We start from the raw sequence: 20,222 nt of genomic DNA, 5'->3' as shown, positions 1-20,222 counted from the left end.
TTTTCATTTTACCCTTGAAGAAACCCTTATTTCAGACTTCATTTTCCTTCATAACAAATTTATTTCTTGATAGTTTAAGAAAAAAATTCATTAAGAATTACAGTTTAAATAATTTAAGTATAAGTTAAATGAATATTTTTTCTTCTTTTTTTTTTCCTTCAATATTACATACAAATAAGACTATGATAAATTGGTAATTTAACTTAATATACAACTATATTAACCTATATTGCCAAATAAAACAATTGTCGTTACCATACATTAATACACCGTCTTCCCAAATATGTCATAATTTTATAATTACCATCATGTGCACTTGCCATACATTACCTTACATTAATTACCCACCACAAAAATTATCCAAACAAAGCATTCGCCATCCGATCTTACAAATCCAATCTGAGTCGTTCAATCGTCCGTGTCTAAGAGCTGTTGGATAATCTTTAGGCAATTAAATCTTAGTTGTCTGTAATTTTGCCATTTGTCTGCCTATTCTTTATTAAATTGTAGTTTTGACCCCATTTTCATGAAACTTATTCATGTAGGTCCCTTAGATTTATAAAAGACCTCTAATTTTTTGAAAATTTCTTCAATTAAACCCTTAAAGCCTTCATTTAATCAATTTTAAGTATCTATAAACTTCTAAATTATATGTATTTACAACATTTTAAATTATTTTATATAAAATTTATATTTAATTAATGTTGGATATTACAAGTTTGCAATGGTTTAATTATCTTAATATATTTTCGATTTCTCTCCCAGTATTTTCTAAGTATATCAATTAACAACTACTAATCTTTTATAACAATTATTAATTTGATTAAATTAAATATGTGATAACTTAAATCCTCCATGTTAAATTGACTATATTACTTTTGTTTATATCTCAATTAATACTTAAAAGTATATGTCTAATTAATAAAATTTCACTCTTATTATTCTAAAACCATCAATAAATAATAAAGGTATGAGTAGTCTTTCACAACCAAATTAAGTTTAATACTATTAAATTGCAACAAAATAAAAACTAAAAATTAAACAATAAATTTACCTTTGATTCAAGTTATGTCAATTACTCTAGTAAAAAAAAAATTAACTTGACATAGTGAATTGAGCAATAACATTTATAATTGAGAGAAATTCAATCATATAATAATCAAAAATAAATTTATGAAAAAATTCAAATACTAGCATTTGGGTTTCATCACAAAAAATCTTTGAAAATTAGAAAAATAGTTATAAACACATTTATTTATCATAAATATATTTTGTCATCTTCTCTTATCTATAAAATGAACATATATTCTCATTTCACATTATGCTTCCATCAAGTAAAGTTCTAAAATACCTGTGCATTGTTAGATGAAGAGAAGTCGGAAAATTAATGATTTTATTAAAGGAGAATGAATCTCAATCATATTATAAATACATTATTTTCGAATGATATACAATTATAATTTTTTTAAAAAAAAAAAAGATATACTAAATTCAATAGAATTGGACAAATTAATTTCTGCATCAAATTTTTTTACAAATAACATGAATTGGAAGTTTGAGGTTGTAACAGCCTCGGAAATTCATAATGGAATGTATATTAAAAATATCAAATGCAGAAGCGAAGTCAAAAATTCGATTAACATCCCTTACACTAAAACCAAAAACGTGCTCACAATATAAAAGATCAAACTACCTAAAGGAGAAACTTGAAAGTAAAAGCTACAAATATGACTATGGAGTCTTTAGGCGTCCCCTTCGTCGTCCTCCTGCGGAACTGGCTCGGGAACAAGGTCTTCCTGATCTGAAATGATTAAATAAGGAATGAGATACACTAGCCCAGTAAAGACATCACGATATCTCACCGTCACGGAGGTAAAGGTGGGTAGAAAACACAAAAAAATCAATGGAGCATAATTTACAACAAAACCTTTTATCAATAACAAAACCTTTACCATTCACTTACCTCGGTGAAATTCATAAGTCAATATACGAAAAACAATAACATCATCATCATCATGAAATCATATATAAACTGTATAACGTAATACTTATCAAGCCTTTCGTAATACAATCGTTACACAATATATTTTTCTCATTTACCAGCCCACTAGTATCCATGGGGATCCATAGGGGTCCCGCTACCCGTTAACCCTTAACACTTGAAATCATATTCCAGGGCCGCCAAAACTATAAACCTCATTACCCCGTCCGGTATGAGGGTGAAACGGGCCGTCCCCATACCCCGTCCGGTATGGGCGCCAAAACACATAAGATCTCCATACCCCGTCCGGTATGGGAGACCACAATCCCGGTAGGGTTCCCTACGGACCCGGTCCGTCCACCATCTCCCAGGATATCTAGTCAGGCTGACCACATTATACAATTACCCATTTACATAATCTTTCATTCTCTTTTTTCCTCAATCAGCATTATCAATGCACATACAAACAAGCAAGACGATAATTTATGCCAAACACACAACATACAGTATCAATATCCCAATCATTCAATCCATAATCAGTAAAATAGTAAAATATGCACACGAAACTATAAAATGAAAACATCAAACCTCATGCTGCATTTAAAACTGTAAAACAGGCCAAATAACAGTTAACCGACAAACACACTAGACTCGGGCTCCATTAGCGACCTTAAGCAATTTCACACATTCGTTGATTCATGAAATACCGTTTTATCATTTATTGAACTTTAAAACCGTGATAGGAAATAGGGTGAGGGGTCCTTACACGTTTCGGGGTCCGAATACCGCTTCACAGTGCGCCTACAGGCTGTCCCCAATTTTCCCTGAATTTTTCTCGGGGAACTGAAACATACTACTGGTACTTGTACGTGTTCCAAAAAATCCCAAATTAGGCCCAGGGCCCCCTTTCGGCCAATATCGCAACTCCGGCACGGCGGCTCCGCCGTGCTCCGGCGACGGCGGTTTGCCTCGGGTTGGCCGTTTTCGGCCGTTTCCGGCCGAATTCGGCCACACTCGCATTGATTCCTGCGATAAAACAACCCTACGGCCCTCGGGGGACCGAAAATTTACGAAAAACTGAAGCTTACCGGCGGCGGTGCTCTTGGGTGCGGTGGCTCTCCGGTGAAGTTCGTGTTTTGGTGATTCGGCTCCGATCAACCTGTAGAGAAAAGAATGGTGATCACGGTGATATAAAAATTGCATTAAACGGAGGCCGGGAAGGGCCTCATCGAAGGCAAAATCCGAGGAGGGGCGCGGCGGCGCCGCTGGCTTTCGGCCGTTTGGCCGGGATTTTGGCTCCGATTTGGCCACTGGGGAAATCAGCGTGGAAAAACGAGTCGGGGTATGAAATTTACCTCGATCGGCGGTCGGAAATCCCTCCGGTGCGGCAGCAGGTGGCGGCGACCGGCTTCTGGTTCGTCTTCTCCGGCGAGGGCAGGCGGCTAGGGTTTTGTGGTCTAGTGTGGGGGTTCTATTTATACCCTTTTGCCTTTTGATCTTAGCCGTCCATTTTGATTTAATCTGGGCCGTCCGTTTTTGATTAAATCTGGACCGTCCGTGCGCGCGATTGATCTGGACCGTCCGATCGCGCGCACGCTGATCGCCAACGTGGCCCGTCCCCGGTCGACGTGGTTTTGCCACGTGGCAGGTCCTGGTTTGGCCAGGACTGCTGACTGGATCTGCTGACGTGGCTGCTGACGTGGCGCGCGCGCGTTTTTTTTTTTTTTTTCTCTTCTTCTTCAATTTCCCGGGCGCTACAGAGGTAGATAGATAAATAAATAAAATGGCACCTTAAAAAAATTCCAAGATCCGTTCGAAGTGCATAAAATGGTGTAAAGTGTAGTGCAGGGCTCATATGAAAACATGATGAAGAATGATTTATCCAGATATATCGTACATACCACCATTAAAAAATTATGCAATTTATACTACCCCACTTCTCTTGGTTTATGGAGCACAACGTATATCTATATCTATATCTATATATATATATATATAAAGCTTTGGTTTTTTGCATATCATATCAAAATCCCAATCTGATTACATTGAATTTTGAGTAGGGTGGTTGGGTGAATTTGGTCACCATTTCTTTTCAAAGAAGTTTCCTACTTCAGTCAGACCAAATTAAGTTTGCATGTCATGTATTTATGTGTAGTTATTAAGATATTGTATAATTTTATTTTTTTCATAAAAGTTTATGTTTTAAATTTGAATTATGTATTCTCAGTGGAACTATCAAAAATTACAATTAGTTATGTTGTTATTAGTATGTATTTATTATATAATCATTAAAATATTTTTTTGTTAAAATTTAGCTTAATGATTACCCTTCTTTTTAATTATTATTGTTTCTACTCAATTGTTATTTTTTTAATTTTTTATTTAAAAAAAAAAAAAATCAGAGTCCATAAACATGGTCAAGTTAAATGCACGAAACGACAATAAGTGAACTTTTTTAGTATTGAATTCTTTTCGTATGCAACGGCAACAAAAGTGGTCCGTTGTCAAATCATAACTTTAAAAAAAAAAAAAAAAAGTTAAATTTTATAAATTCATTTTAAATAATATTAGTTATTAATTTATTTTAATAAATTTTATAAAGATTCAATAGGGATATATTTTAAATAAATAAATTATCATTATAAAATAATTTTTACCACTATGCATGAGTAAATAGAGAAGAAAGAAAAGGAGAGGAAAAAAAAAGTAATATTTGATTTAAAAGAAAATAAAAAGGAACATATATATATATATATCTTATTTAAATGATCAAAGATCACTCCATCTAAACAGAGTATTACTGTTAAATAAATAAGTATTATAGTGATTTTAATATTATAATTACTAAATTTAATGGTGATTTATGGATTTAATCATAAAATTAAGTACAATCCCCTAATTTTATGTTTAACATAATATTTGTTTTTCTAATATTTTTACTGTAAAACAAATATTATGTTAATTTCCTTTAGTCATTTCAGGAAATTCATTTATTATGCCACTAAACTTATATCTGTACTAATCAATAATTATTTTATGAATATATGTATTTATATCCAAATATATAATATAGAAATGAAAAAGAAATCTTTGTAATTAATATATTTAGAAAAAACTTTTCCCATAACTGAAAATTACAGTTGAAAATGTCAAATGAGTCAATCCTTACAGCAAAATATGATCCAAATCCAAATCCAAACCCAAACTTGGAATTGTAATTTCTAAATATAAATTTCAGTCAGTAATTTTTAAACGGTGAGAAGGACATTTACGTTTTGGTTAACGAAAACAAAGTTGCCTCCCATGGCAGCTTAAGAGACTTTCCGTCTCTCTTAAACGGAAAACACTTAACGGCGTCATTGTCATCCATTCAAAACATACGCTGCACCCGTCAAAGCCGTTGGGTCAAACCTTTATATAAACCCAACGGCTACATTTCCGTTTTCCTCTCCTCCGAAATCTTTTTCTCTCTCCTCTCTCCTTCGGCGAAAACTTTTTTTATTTCATCAGAGAAATCGACGAGAAGCCCGCTCCATTTTCTTTGAATCAAAAACGTACTCACCAAGTAATATTCATCTGGGAAGATGGCCTGCGCTCAATTAGTCGCCATGTAAATCGCCATCCACCGCTTCTCGTCGATTTTTCACTTCCCATTTTGCCGCCCATTTCCTTTTGATTCTTTCCTTTTGGTAACATTCGTTGTCTGCCTCTTAGAGATTTGGCCCCCAGCAAGAATTGCAAATTATTTTTCGCCATAGCCCCCACCTTCCCCTTAATCCGCGAAGTTTCAAATACCAAGCCCTGGAGCTTAAGATTCGATCTTTATCGAATTTTTGGCTTCTGGGTTTCACCGATATTAGATTCTTTTTTGTTATTTGTAATTTTGTGGGAAAAAGGGTGCTGGGTGTTTCAGTTTCTGCAGGGATTTTAGATTTTCTGTACAGATTTTTGAGTTTTGCTTTTATGGGCTGTGTATATATTTTGATCATTTGATCAAATTGATTGACGGGTATTTCCATTGACACCTATCGATCAGTTCTTACTTTAGGCGAATAAGAGGGACTTGGGTTTGTATTTTGGGTTTGTAATAATTTTAAAGAATGTCTGCTGCCGATGTTGCTTTGAGCCCGATTTGCAAAGAATCGGTTAAATCTCGTGGTTACTTCGATAGCCAGCCAGGACTTCGCTCAAGCGAGTCGATCTTGATATATCTTAGTGTTTCTGGTTCTGTGATTCCAATGCGGGTGTTGGAGTCTGATTCAATAGCCTCAGTGAAACTAAGGATTCAGACATGCAAAGGGTTTGTAGTAAAGAAGCAGAAGCTCGTTTTTGGAGGCCGAGAATTGGCACGCAATGATTGTCTGGTCAAGGATTATGGTGTCACTGGTGGTAACGTCTTGCATTTGGTTCTGAAGCTCTCTGACCTCCTGCTCACCACTGTTAGGGCCACTTGTGGGAAGGAATTCGAGTTTCATGTTGATCGTCATCAAAACGTTGGCTATCTCAAGCAAAAGATAGCAAAGAAGGGGAAAGGTTTTATTGAGGTTGATGATCAAGAAATCTTTTTTAATGGAGAGAGGCTTGATAATCAAAGGCTCATTGACGATATATGCAAGGACAGTGATGCCGTGCTCCATTTGCTGGTCAAAAAATCAGCAAAAGTGAGGGCTAAGCCTGTTGAGAAAGATTTGGAGCTCTCAGTTGTTGCAGCTGACCTGAATGAGAGAAGAGATAGTGTAGTAGACAGAGGAGAGAGCCAATCTGAGAAGCTTCAGATTGTAAATAAGGAGCCATTAGATAGAGGTTTATTATTGGAACCGGTTATTGTTAACCCCAAGATTACATTTCCTCCCATTATATGGGATATGATTAAGGCTACTTATGATGGTTTGCGGAGAGGTAATCAACCCATCAAGTCATCCGAGGGAACAGGAGGAACTTATTTCATGCCGGATTCAGCGGGTCTCAACTATGTTTCTGTGTTCAAGCCTATGGATGAAGAACCCATGGCTATGAATAACCCCAATGGCTTACCCTTGTCAACAGAGGGTGAAGGACTGAAAAGGGGAACAAGGGTAGGAGAAGGAGCATTGAGGGAAGTTGCAGCATATATATTGGACCACCCACGTACTGGCCTTCACTCATGCTCCAATGAGGTCATGGGCTTTGCTGGTGTACCCCCTACAGTTATGGTTCAATGCTTGCACAAAGGGTTTAACCATCCAGAAGGGTACCAACATGCACCCAAGAATGTTAAAGTTGGGTCATTGCAAATGTTCATGAAGAATTATGGGTGTTGTGAGGACATCGGTCCAGGAGCTTTCCCTGTAGAGGAGGTGCATAAGATCAGTGTTTTTGATATAAGGATGGCAAATGCAGACAGGCATGGGGGGAACCTATTGATTGGGAAAGGGGATGAGGGACAGACCGTGCTAATCCCAATTGATCATGGCTACTGCTTGCCTGAGAATGTGAGTGTTTTCTATTATTCATTTTATGACAAGTCTGTTTTCTTAATGTTTGTATCCTTTGCGTCATTGTTTTTATAATCAACTGGTAAGACAAGCATTTTTCAATCTAAGATCATAGTTTGTGGCCATTTGAAATTAAGGTATAGTGGAGTTGTTGTCTGAGCAATTGCCTTAATCCAGACAAGATACATAGACACACACAAGGGGGGGCTCAAATTGGGTTCAAATTCTGGTTTTAAGATTTGACAAGGAAAAATGCTCAAGTTCAGTGTCAAGACCAGGCAAAGCAGTATTTTTGCCTGAACTTTTGTATTGAAGGTGGGAGTGGATCAGCAAGATGGGCTAAAGAGAAATGCAAACATGAATAAACAGTTAAAATTGGACTTTCACATAGACTTCTATTTGGAATGTTGGATCTGTTTTGTCTTGGAATTTGCATATTTTTAGGCAAAGTTTTCAGTTTAGAGAAAAGATCGAAGTTTGAATGTCTGTTTGGTGATTGTTATTTTATGCTTGATCACAATTGATATGCAGTCAGTAGAGCTTGTGTGGAAGACCTGACATGATTTGCCATATTCTGTTATTATTTTTTTATCTGGACATCTTCTGGATGATCGATAGTTTCAGTGGTGTTAGTAATCTAATGAATAGTTGCTTGTGCATTGTTGAAATCTAATCCCCCGAGAACTGAGAAAAAGATTATTGTTTTAGCTCTTCATAAATCTTTTTGTCCTATTTTGCAGTTTGAAGATTGCACATTTGATTGGCTCTACTGGCCCCAAGCACGAAAGCCTTTCTCTCCTGACACCATAGACTATATAAAGTCCCTGGACTCTGAACGTGATGTTGCACTGCTTAAATTTTATGGGTGGGACATTCCAGTTGAATGTGCTCGTATACTTCATATATCTACCATGCTTCTGAAGAAGGGAGCAGAGCGAGGTCTTACTCCCTTTGCCATTGGAAGCATCATGTGTAGAGAAACAGTGAATAAGGAGTCCTTGATTGAGAAGATAGTCCATGAAGCTCAGGATTCCCTGCTTCCCGACATGAGTGAAGCTTCATTTCTTGAAACCGTTTCCAAGATAATGGATTTTTGGCTGGACAAGCTAACAAAATAAAGTGATCTGGTTCCTAGGTACAAATGTTTTGTATGTATTAATTGGATGGCTGGTCCATTTTGGATGGACTGCAGGTTTTAAGGACTGTGGATGGCCTATATTGTTGATGTAGGCCAGAAGCTTTCATTTTCCTTCTCACTTGTGTCAAAATTACTACTATATTTGGATGCTTAGCAGAAATATAAGATAATATTGAATAATTCGAGTGCGGAATTTTGCTAAAGGTTTTGTAGGTCGAATTCAACTCGAGTGGGAGCTTCAAAAACTTGTGTGAAAGAGTCAGTCCCATATTTATATATGTTCACAAGTGAGTTGAAGTCCAGTAAATACCATATATATGTAAGGAGTTATAGCCAGCAAGAATGGAAGGATATAATTAAAGAAGAAAAAAAGATTATTTTTCATATGGTGTTGATATTTGTTACTTGAGTTGTTTTTTCCCAGAATTTGTGTGTGGATCAGATGTTTGAAGCTGTTCCATTTACTTTATGCAAAAAATAGATCCTTCACTCTGTCTCTTCCAGATCCTCATATGATTGTGTTTTACTCAAAATTAACATTTTAATTGAATCATCTTACTTTTTACTTCTAAATGCATTAGACATGCATAGATAAATTGCAGTGGATCAATTCCCAATTCAGTCTAGGAGATTAGGAATTAATTGTTTAATTCGATCTCCTTTCAACTCTACTTAGAAATAGTTTTATTTACAATCTTTAGCCATTCTTTGGTTAAAAATAAAAGAAAAAATCTCCATCATCTTCTAAATATATATACATATATATCCATTATCAAGGCAAAAAAAAAGAAATCCTTTGACCATTTTACCTCAGATTCTAAAACTATCCCTAATTATTTTCCTATCATCTCATTACTAATAATAAGTCATAAGTCACAGATTTTCTTCCCATTTTTCAAAAAAAATAACAATAACTTCTTTAGTTTTAAAAATCAAATTTCAATTCAATAGGAAAATTCTTGATAAGATGAATAAATCAGATCACATATAAAAATATTAAATATGAAAACCAGCTTTGTTTTTAAGATGCATTGTGTAAATTTATTTTTAGATTTTCAAATAATTAAATTTTAAAAAAATTTTGGCTATAAATTAGCTGTTGGGTATTGAAAAAGAAAAAAAAAAAAACAAGCAATCAATAATAACATCCATGTGATGATCTTACCAGAGAAAATTAGATATAAATAATAAAAGATATACAACTTTCTCTAAAATAAATTAATCAAACTTGCAAAATCTAAAATTTTCAATAAATATGTAACGGCCCCGAAAATTAAAAGGAAATGTATAAATTTATTCTAAGTGCAGAAGCGAAATAAAATAGATTATTATTAACATCATTTACACAATAACCAAAACGAATTAAGCGTATAAAAGAATAAACTAACTAAAGGAAATATTATGAATGAATACTATAAGAAAAATTAATAAATTCTTAAGCTTCTACTCGCCGTCTTCCTGTAGAACGGGCTCGGGAACCAAGTCCTCCTGATCTGAAATGGTTAAGTAAGGAATGAGGTACACTAACCCAGTAAAGACATCACACTATCTCACTGTCACAGAAGTAAAGGTTAGTAGAAAACAAAAACGACCAATAGAACATAATTTATAACAAACTCATTTATCAATAATAAAAACATTTACTATCGACTTATCTCGGTGAGATTTATGAAAACAACTTATAAGAAACCATAACATCATAAACATCATAAGATCATGCACACTCTGTAACATAACACATATCATACTTTTGTATTTCAATCATCAGGCAACAAATTTCCTCTTTTACCAGGCTACTAGTATCCATGGGGATCCATAGGGGGTCCCTGCTACACGTGAACCATTCAGATTAATAACTTAATTCCAGGGCCGTCTCATACCCCGTCCAGTATGGGCGCCAAAACTATAAACCTCAATACCCCGTCCAGTATGAGGGTGAAACGAGCCGTCTCCATACCCCGTCCGGTATGGGCGCCAAAACACATAAAGTCTCCATACTCCGTCCGATATGAGAGACCACGTTCCCGGTAGGGTTTCCTATAGACCCGGTCTGTCCACCATCTCCCAAGATATCTAGTCAGGCTGTCGACATTATCTATTTATTAATTCACATACCTTTTTTTATTTTTTTCTTAATCTCAATTATTCAATCAAACATAAATACGTAAACCAGTAATGGACACCAAACAAGGCAACACAACATCGGGTTCACAATAATTCAAAACATAATAAATGAAACTGGGATTCATGCATACAAAATCATATAATAAATACATCAGGCACCATACTGCATTTAAAACTGTAAAATAAATCAAACAACAACTGACCGAAAAATACATCATATTCGGGCTCCATTAGCAACCTTAATTAATTATACATATCTATTAATTCACAACATACCATTTTATCATTTATTAAGCTTTGATGTCGTAATAGAAAATAGGGTGAGAGATCCTTACTTGTTTCGGAGTCTGAAATCGGGTTCTCACTACACCTACGGGCAGTCCGTATATTCCCTGAATTTTTCTCCGGAAACTGAAACACACTTCTGGTACCTGTACATGTCCCCAAAAAATTCTAAATCAGACCCAGGGCCTTTTCGGCCAATTTCGGAATTCCGGCACGGTGGCTCCGCCATGCTCCGGTGACGGCGCCGTTGCCCACAGCAGCGATCAGCCTCGGGTTGGCCGTTTCTGACCGTTTTCAGCCGAATTCGGTTCCTGTGATAATACACTTCTAGGGCCCTCGGTGGGCCAAAAAATTTCAGAAAACCGAGACTTACCGGCAACGAAACTCTCGGGTACGGCGGCTCCTCCGGCGCGAGTTGTGATTTGGTGTTTTGCTCCGGTCAACCTGTAGAGAAAAGGACGGTGGTCACAGTGGTATAAAAATTACATCAAACGGGAACCGAAAAAGGCCTCATCGGAGGCAAAAACTGAGAAAATCCGCAGCGGCGCTGCTGGACTTCGACGGTATTTTTCAGCCAATCGGCTAGTGGTTTGGCTCCGATTTGGCCACAAGGAGGTTCAACATCGAAAAATGAGCCAATGGGAGAAATTTTACTTCGTTTGGCGGCCGAAAAATCCTCCGTTGCGGCGGCGGGTGGCGGCAGCCGATTCCTCCAGTGGCTGGGTCGTCTTCTCCGGCGAGGGTTCTGGCGACTAGGGTTTGGGGTTGGGTGTGGATGCGATTATTTATAATCTTCCCCTTTTAATCTGAGCCGTCCATCATGATTTAATCTGGACCGTCCGATTGCGATTAAATTAGAAATAAATATGGGTCGTCGATCGCGATGTGATCTGGGCCGTCCTGCGCGCTTTTGATCTGGGCCGTTCGTGCGTGCGGGAATGGATCTGGGCCGTCTGATCGCGCGCACGCGGATCGCCCACGTGTCTCCGTCCCGCGTGGCTTCCCGCATCAGCATCCCTGCCACGCGGCGTGTCTTGGTTGGCCGGGGTTGCTGAAGGGGCTGCTGACGGGGCATTATTTTTTTAAATTACGTTTTGACCCCCTGGTTTTCGATTTTCTTTTCAAAAACACTCCCATAATCCAAATTTTCACTCTTTTTTCCCCAAAATCAATTTCAATTAAATTCTAAAAATAATTTTACCCTATATTATTATTATTATTATTATTATTTCTATTAAATTAAATTAAAACCTTATAAATTAAATATTAAAATAGAATAAAATTAAAAAAAATTCTAATAAAAATTAAAATAAAAATAAGATAAAATACAATAAAAATTTTGGGTGTTACAAAATAAGTAGTATAATTTTAATCAGTTGTAGTTGTCAAACTTCTCCTAAAATGAGAGTGTTTATTCCAATTTATTTTAGAGAAAGGTTTGATTTTTATAATTATTTCATTTTTTGTAACATCTTATTATATCTTAAAGGTTAAAACAAAATTTTATACGATTTAAAATAAATTAATTAAATTCAAATATGTAAATGAACAAAAGTTTATATATTTTTAAAAATTACAAAATGTATCTAAAATATAAAATTTATGGACATGAATTTATCTGAACATTCGATTAAAATGTCCCACTCATAAAATTTAAGCAGTGTAACATCTCGTTCCGAATCTGAATTTTTTTTCTGTTTCTCTAACTATCTCATCAATCAAGGACTCCTTATTCATTGTTTCTCTACACATGATGCTTCTAGTGGCAAAAGGAGTAAGATCTTGCTCTGCTCCCTTCTTCAGAAGCATAGTAGATATATGAAGTGTACAAGTACATTCGACCGGAATGTCCCACCCATAAAATTTAAGCAATGCAACATCTCGTTCAAAATTCAGAAACTTTATATAGTTTATAGTGTAAGAAGAGAAAGGTTTTTGTACTTGAGGCCAATATAGCCAATCAAATGTGCAATCCTCAAACTGTAAAATAGGACAAAAAGATTTATAAAAGTTACAAGAAGCTAGCATAGGTAATAAAATTTATTTATTGACTCAAAATTTTGTAACATTGGTCCATTTTTTGTAATTGAATAACGAAATCTATGATAGAGTAAGCATGAGAATCAAGTCCTTTAAATAGTTTGAGAATTTTTTAGATTGTTCACTCTTAAAGAAAAAATAAACATTCAAATTATTGTAGAAAATAAATCAAGATTATAAAAAATAGGAGCCTCCATTTCAGACAAATTGTATGAATAAAGCCATATTTTAGGTGAATAATATAGATTGTTCATAACCTAACATAGGTATTGTAATTTATTTTCTTAGAGCTCTAGGTTTCACAATTTTGGCCCACTTTTCGTAATTATACAATGACATGTATTTATGAGCAAATGTGTGATAAATGAGTTTTTTTAATAAATTTGAAACTTTTTAGATTTATTTATCTAAAAGCAATAAAATATTGAATATCACAGAAAATTTTGAAGGTCACGGCCATGATACCATAGTAAACCCTAGCTAATGATGACTAGTATTAATTGATATATAATAAGTCGCTTGGCTTAACATAATAAATGTACATAAAAATTATAATAGAGTAATTTATTACAGAGAACTCTAACCAAAAATACCTTGCAGAATATTATAGAATTAATCTTTTTGAAAAAATATTTTGCAGAGTTTGAAAACATAGAGTATATTGAAAAAGAATCCTCAATGCCTTAGCCATGAGACTAATCATGTAAGTAATTACATACCAAACCTATACTCTAAGTATCACAAGCAGGTTTTAAGTTAATCTATGTAAGAAATATTGTAGTATAGTGAAAAATATCTTTATATAGTTATATAGGATTAAGGATCTTTTTTTCTTATTTACATAATAACAATAAACTCAAAAGTTTAATGATTGAATATATTCTTTAATCATTCATAAATTTGATCAAATATTTGATCCTATTTTATATTGTTTGTGGTTAACATTCACTAAATCTAGCATTGCCAAGTCTGTCTCTCGATCAAGATAGGTGTTTGTTGTAACGGCCCCGGAAATTTAAAATGAAATGTATATTAAAAATGTCAAATGCGGAAGCGAAGTCAAAAATTCGATTAACATCCCTTACACTAAAACTAAAAACGTGCTCACAATATAAAAGATTAAACTACCTAAAGGAGAAACTTGAAAGTAAAAGCTACGAATATGACTATGGAGTCTTTAGGCGTCCCCTTCGTCGTCCTCCTGCGGAACCGGCTCGGGAACAATGTCTTCCTGATCTGAAATGATTAAATAAGGAATGAGCTACACCAGCCCAGTAAAGACATCACGATATCTCACCGTCACGGAGGTAAAAGTGGGTAGAAAACACAAAAAGACCAATAGAGCATAATTTACAACAAATCCTTTTATCAATAATAAAACCTTTACCATTCACTTACCTCGGTGAAATTCATAAAAACAATATACGAAAGCAATAACATCATCATCATCATGAAATCATATATAAACTGTATAACATAATACTTATCAAGCCTCTCGTAATTCAATCATTACACAATATATTTTTCTTCGTTTACCAGCCCACTAGTATCCATAGGGATCCATAGGGGTCCCGCTACCCGTTAACCCTTAACACTTGAAATCATATTCCAGAGCCGTCCCTATACCCCGTCCGGTATGGGCGCCAAACTATAAACCTCATTACCCCGTCCGGTATGAGGGTGAAACGGGTCGTCCCCATACCCCGTCCGGTATGGGCGCCAAAACACATAAGATCTCCATACCCCGTCCGGTATGGGAGACCACAATCCCGGTAGGGTTCCCTACGGACCCGGTCCGTCCACCATCTCCCAGGATATCTAATAAGGCTGACCACATTATACAATTTTCCATTTACATAATCTTTCATTCTCCTTTTTCCTCAGTCAGCATTATCAATCACATACAAACAAGCAAAACGATAATTTATGCCAAACAGACAACATACAGCATCAATATCCTAGTCATTCAATTCATAATCAATAAAACAGTAAAATATGCACACGAAACTATAAAATGAAAACATCGAACCTCATGCTGCATTTAAAACTGTAAAACAGGCCAAATAACAGTTAACCGACAAACACACTAGACTCGGGTTCTATTAGCGACCTTAAGCAATTTCACACATTCGTTGATTCAAGAAATACCGTTTTATCATTATTGAACTTTAATACCGTGATAGAAAATAGGGTGAGGGGTCCTTACTCGTTTCGGGGTCCGAACACGGCTTCACAGTGCGCCTGTAGGCTGTCCCTAATTTTCCCTGAATTTTTCCCGGGGAACTGAAACGCACTACTGGTACCTGCACGTGTTCCCAAAAATCCCAAATTAGGCCCAGGGCCCCTTTCGGCCAATATCGCAACTCCGGCACGGCGGCTCCGCCGTGCTCCGGCGACGGCGCCGCCGCAAGCGGCGGCGGTTCGCCTCGGGTTGGCCGTTTTCGGTAGAATTCGGCCACACTCGCATTGGTTCCTGTGATAAAACAACCCTACGGCCCTCGGGGGGCCGAAAATTTACGGAAAACCGAAGCTTACCGGCGGCGGTGCTCTCGGGTGCGGCGGCTCTCCGGTGAAGTTCGTGTTTTAGTGATTCGGCTCCGATCAACCTGTAGAGAAAAGAATGGTGATCACGGTGATATAAAAATTGCATTAAACGGAGGCCGGGAAGGGCCTCATCGGAGGCAAAAACTGAGGAGGGGCGTGGCGGCGCCGCTGGCTTTCGGCCGTGTTTTCCGGCCGTTTGGCCGGGATTTTGGCTCCGATTTGGCCACTGGGGAAATTAACGTGGAAAAACGAGTCGGGGGTATGAAATTTACCTCGATCGACGGTCGAAAATCTCCCCGGTGCGGCGGCGGGTGGCGGCGGCCGGCTCTGGTTCGTCTTCTCCGGCGAGGGCAGGCGGCTAGGGTTTTGTGGTCTGGTGTGGGGGTTCTATTTATACCCTTTTGCCTTTTGATCTTAGCCGTCCATTTTGATTTAATCTGGGCCGTCCGTTTTTTATTAAATCTGGGACGTCCGTGCGATTAAATCTGGGCCGTCCGTGCGCGCGATTGATCTGGGCCGTCCGATCGCGCGCACGCAGATCGCCAACGTGGCCCGTCCCCGGTCGACGTGGTTTTGCCACGTGGCAGGTCCTGGTTGGGCAGGACTGCTGACGTGGCTGCTGACGGCGCCCGCGTTTTTTTTTTTTTCTTTCTTTCCGGGCATTACATTTGTTGTCCAGCTGATCCAATATTTTCTTATTTTGGTAGTTGTTTGAGCATAATAATAATTTATTTTTTTATTCATTAATTCTAAGAACTAAAATGATGAACAAATGAGACTTAAATTCAATGTTAATTGAAAAAGTATTCATTTAGTTAAAAACTATTAGTGCAATGCAAATATAGTCCCTAAACTATGCATCATATACACTAAAATAAAAGAAATATTGTTATTTAGATGCTCCCAATCCATTGCTTTACATTAGCAAGTCTGAAGTCCAGATATAAATTGTTGCAGTTACAGTTATTAAAAACAAAATTTAAATCAAATCTAACTGTATCTATTTAATTTTGTACAAATTAAATAGATGTGCATAACTAATTACAGATTGTTAATGGAGCTCGAACCGGACATTGTTCTCTGTTGATTTATTTTACAGTCTAAAAGTATGATAGTATCTGATTTATCTATTTTATGGTTTAAATGCATGTATTACTGTCTTATCTAACTACTCTTTGATTTAGGATTTGAGATATGATTGCATTACCAGATGCATGTTTATTTGTTTATGTGATTATGTTTGATTTTGTAATGGAGACTAAAGGAAAATAGGTAAGGGGTATGATCAAATAAACAAATGGAATGACAACCTTACTAGATATCCTAGGAGATGGTGGATGGATCGGGTACAGTGAGAACCCTACCGTGAACGTTGTTTCATAACGGACGAGGTATGGAGTGGTAACTTGGCGCTCATACTGGACTGGATATGGGGATGGCCCGCTTCACCCTCATACCGGACGAGGTATTGAGGTTTAATGTCTTGTCGCTCATACTGAATGGGGTATGGGGACGACCTTGTAATTGAGATTGTTAAAGGAAAGAGTTCACGTGTAGCGGGGACACCCCTATGAACCCCTATGGATACTAGTAGGCTGGTGAAATGAGAAACGGTTATGATTTGGTTTATTGTTAATGGATATGAATTTATGATATGTTCTATGTTACTGATTCATGAAGTTATGATATGTATGGTATTTTGTCTCTATAGGTTGTTTTCATAAATTGCACTATGATAAGTGAACGGTAAATGATTTTATGATTGATAAACGAATTTGCTAAATTTAGTGCTTCATTAGTTGTTTTAATTTTATACAAACATTTGCTTCTATGTCGCTGATATAGTGTGATATCCTTACTGGGATAGTGTAGCTCATCTTTTATTTAACCATTTCAGATCAAGAGTACCTGGTTCGATAGCCCGATCCGCAAGAAAATTGCGAGTAGATGCTAGATACTTTCTATTTTCCATTACTTTTTTTATTTTTCGTGTTTCTTTTAGAGTATTCATTCTGTAATACTGTTTAGTACTTTGAAGTTATTGTGTAAGAGATGTAAATTTTAATCTTTTATTTCGCTTCCGCACTTAAATTATTATATATTTTCTTTTAAATTTGCGGAATCGTTACAGTTACAGCTATTGGAAATAATTTTTTAATCAAATATGAGAGTATCTTTTATATTGAGTTATTGTGTAACTTATAATTCAAAATGATTACGCCTCAAATATTTGTATATCTCAATTAACAAAATAAACTCCAGTTTAGATGACATTTGAAAATTATCATACATGTTATGTAACCTGTAGATGTACATCATACAACAACATACAAATATTTTAATGTTAAATGTCTAATCATGTAACAATCACAAATGAGAAATAACAAAAAAATTAAATTTTGAACTGTTTTGGTTAAAAACCTCAAATCTCATTGGAGATATTGAAAAATAATGTGCAAATATGTTATGTAAATTGGCTTTTACAACAGACATGGTTGAAGAACAAAATTACTAGGACTAGATTTTTTATTGAGAGACTTGTTACAGCTTGGTGATTAGCCTAACTTAAATTTGTGCTGCCTAATTCCAGTAGCACTACGCACAACTTGCTTCTTTTTTACTTTTTTGAACTACATAACTAGTTTTTTACATTTATATTTTGTGTCAACAACACCTAGCTTATCATCATATATTATAAGTATAATTTGGACTTTTAAGTCTTATCTCACTTTAGTTCTTAAAAAAATCGATTTTTTTTTTTCTGGGGAAAAAGTGAAATATAAAAGATAGATGATAATTATAACCGTGGAGAGAATAACATATCCAAAAATTTGTTTCCTCCCTTGAGCCGAAAGCATTCTCATGACTCTAGCTGAGGATTTGAGTTGAGTAGAAGACGAAAGAAATACCCAAGAAGAAACAAATAAAGAAAACAAAAAGAAAAAGAAAGTCAGTCTTTAATATGAATCATCAATGATTACTATTCATACTCATTTCACTTTCATTTATATTATTCCCAAACACGCCCTTATGAGTTCTTTCTCTCAAGATTCCTTCCCTTCCCTCTCCTTCTCTCTTCACTTTTATTTTCATCACGAACAAATACTAAAATATCTTATCAGAACCAGAAAAATATGAGCAAACCACATGGCCACAGGCCTAACTCAGGCCGTACAAATCTTGCCTCTTGCATAGTCGCCACCATTTTCTTGATCTTTCTCCTCATCATTATCCTCATAGTATACTTCACCGTCTTTAAACCCAAAGACCCCAAGATTTCTGTCACCGCCGTCCAGCTTCCCTCCTTCTCCGTCTCCAACAACACCGTCAGCTTCACTTTCTCTCAGTACGTCACCGTCAACAACCCCAACAGAGCTGTTTTCTCTCACTACGACAGCACCATCCAGCTCCTTTACTCCGGCGGCCAAGTGGGTTTCATGTTCATTCCCGCCGGCAAGATCCAGGCCGGTCAGACCCAGTACATGGCTGCCACCTTCGCCGTTCAGTCCTTCCCGCTTGGGGCAGCCGCCTCTGCCGCACAGGCAGCCACTTTTGCAGGGCCGGTACCAACCGGGTTGGGGGGACCCGGATATCCCTACCGGGTCGGACCAACTTTGGAGATAGAATCGAGGATGGAGATGGCCGGTCGAGTGAGGGTTTTGCATTTCTTTACCCACCACGTTGAGGCTAAAGCTGAATGCAGAGTCGCCATTGCTGTGAGTGATGGATCTGTGTTGGGTTTCCACTGTTAATGTTTAGTTAGTCAGCAATAACTATTCTTTTTTATTTGGGCGTGTTTTTGTTAGTTGTAGTTGTTGATTCTATATGTCCAAATTCGTTGAAGAAGGTTGGAAGTGTAAAAATATTTTTTTTTTTTTTTTTTTTTTTTGGTTTTATGGCTTGTAAGACTTAAGTAGTTTTTAGATTTTTGTTTATGGAAAGTGGGTATTTTCGTTTCTAATTGAGGTTGATGAAGGTGAAGATTTTGAAGATTGTAGGAAGAAGCATAATTGATATCTGGGTGTGTTCGATTAATTGAGGTTTAAGTAAAGTTGGATGCTAGTCAATATTTACTTTGCTGGTTGAATAGTCTTGAGACTGAGAGAATACTGAGAGTTTGGTCCAGGGATGAGCTTATTTGATTAGGTTTTAAAGAAGAAAAATTTGATGGATGACAGGTTTGGGGATCTTCACCAAACATTTGGAAACAATAAAATGAGGTCTGAAAATTGAGGAAATTGTGAGTGGGGAAAGAAGAAAATGGTGGAGAGTGCAGAAGGATACAGCAAAGCAAGTCATGATTCAGTGTACGTCACTGTTCAGTAGTACACACTACCTTGAGATTTGCGTCCGTCTTTTTCCTACTTTTTGACTTTTTCGTTGGAGCAGTTCCACGCCTCACCTTACGTATTGCAAGCTTGAAGTATTGGGGCCCCAAAACATGAAAACAAAATCTGAAGTTTGATCCATGTAAGCTTAATATTTATGTTCCTGATTACTTCATCCATCATATATATTTATCAAACAAAAACATTACACTATTTTTCTTGCCACGTAAAAAACATTATATTATTTTTCTACAATTTCGTTAATTTAAAATATATGAATTAGTAACATATATTTTTTAGAAAAATTA

General features: G+C 36.3%; 2 protein-coding genes across 3 annotated transcripts; both read left to right on the top strand.

Moving 5' to 3' along the window:
- The first annotated feature begins 5,274 nt into the window (after positions 1-5,274).
- On the top strand, positions 5,275-8,773 carry LOC110812384 (phosphatidylinositol 4-kinase gamma-like protein). Its single transcript, XM_022039152.2, has 2 exons — positions 5,275-7,452; positions 8,196-8,773. Exons 1-2 carry the CDS (start codon positions 6,082-6,084, stop codon positions 8,571-8,573), a joined length of 1,749 nt encoding a protein of 582 aa, XP_021894844.1. The 5' UTR covers positions 5,275-6,081; the 3' UTR covers positions 8,574-8,773.
- A 9,736-nt stretch (positions 8,774-18,509) lies between these two features.
- Positions 18,510-20,127, top strand: LOC110812393 (uncharacterized). 2 transcript variants are annotated; one of them, XM_088217893.1, is made up of 2 exons: positions 18,510-19,302; positions 19,765-20,127. In XM_088217893.1, exons 1-2 carry the CDS (start codon positions 18,721-18,723, stop codon positions 19,798-19,800), a joined length of 618 nt encoding a protein of 205 aa, XP_088074019.1. In that variant the 5' UTR covers positions 18,510-18,720; the 3' UTR covers positions 19,801-20,127. The 2 variants fall into 2 exon arrangements, with proteins under 2 accessions (XP_088074019.1, XP_021894857.1); XM_022039165.2 differs by having other exon boundaries at positions 18,526-20,127.
- Positions 20,128-20,222: the final 95 nt, after the last annotated feature.

This window comes from Carica papaya, chromosome 4 (genome assembly GCF_054855325.1).
Source record: "Carica papaya isolate Zhongbai chromosome 4, ASM5485532v1, whole genome shotgun sequence".
Classification (NCBI taxonomy): Eukaryota; Viridiplantae; Streptophyta; class Magnoliopsida; order Brassicales; family Caricaceae; genus Carica; species Carica papaya.
This window is presented reverse-complemented; position numbering and strand designations above follow the sequence as displayed.

Bases quoted from the DNA above. Each gene is read 5' to 3' on its own strand.
- LOC110812384 (XM_022039152.2), top strand. From the start codon at position 6,082: ATGTCTGCTGCCGATGTTGCTTTGAGCCCGATTTGCAAAGAATCGGTT. The intron at 7,453-8,195 runs GTGAGTGTTTTC...CCTATTTTGCAG, and splicing joins GCTACTGCTTGCCTGAGAAT to TTTGAAGATTGCACATTTGA.
- LOC110812393 (XM_088217893.1), top strand. From the start codon at position 18,721: ATGAGCAAACCACATGGCCACAGGCCTAACTCAGGCCGTACAAATCTT. The intron at 19,303-19,764 runs GTGAGTGATGGA...GATGGATGACAG, and splicing joins AATGCAGAGTCGCCATTGCT to GTTTGGGGATCTTCACCAAA.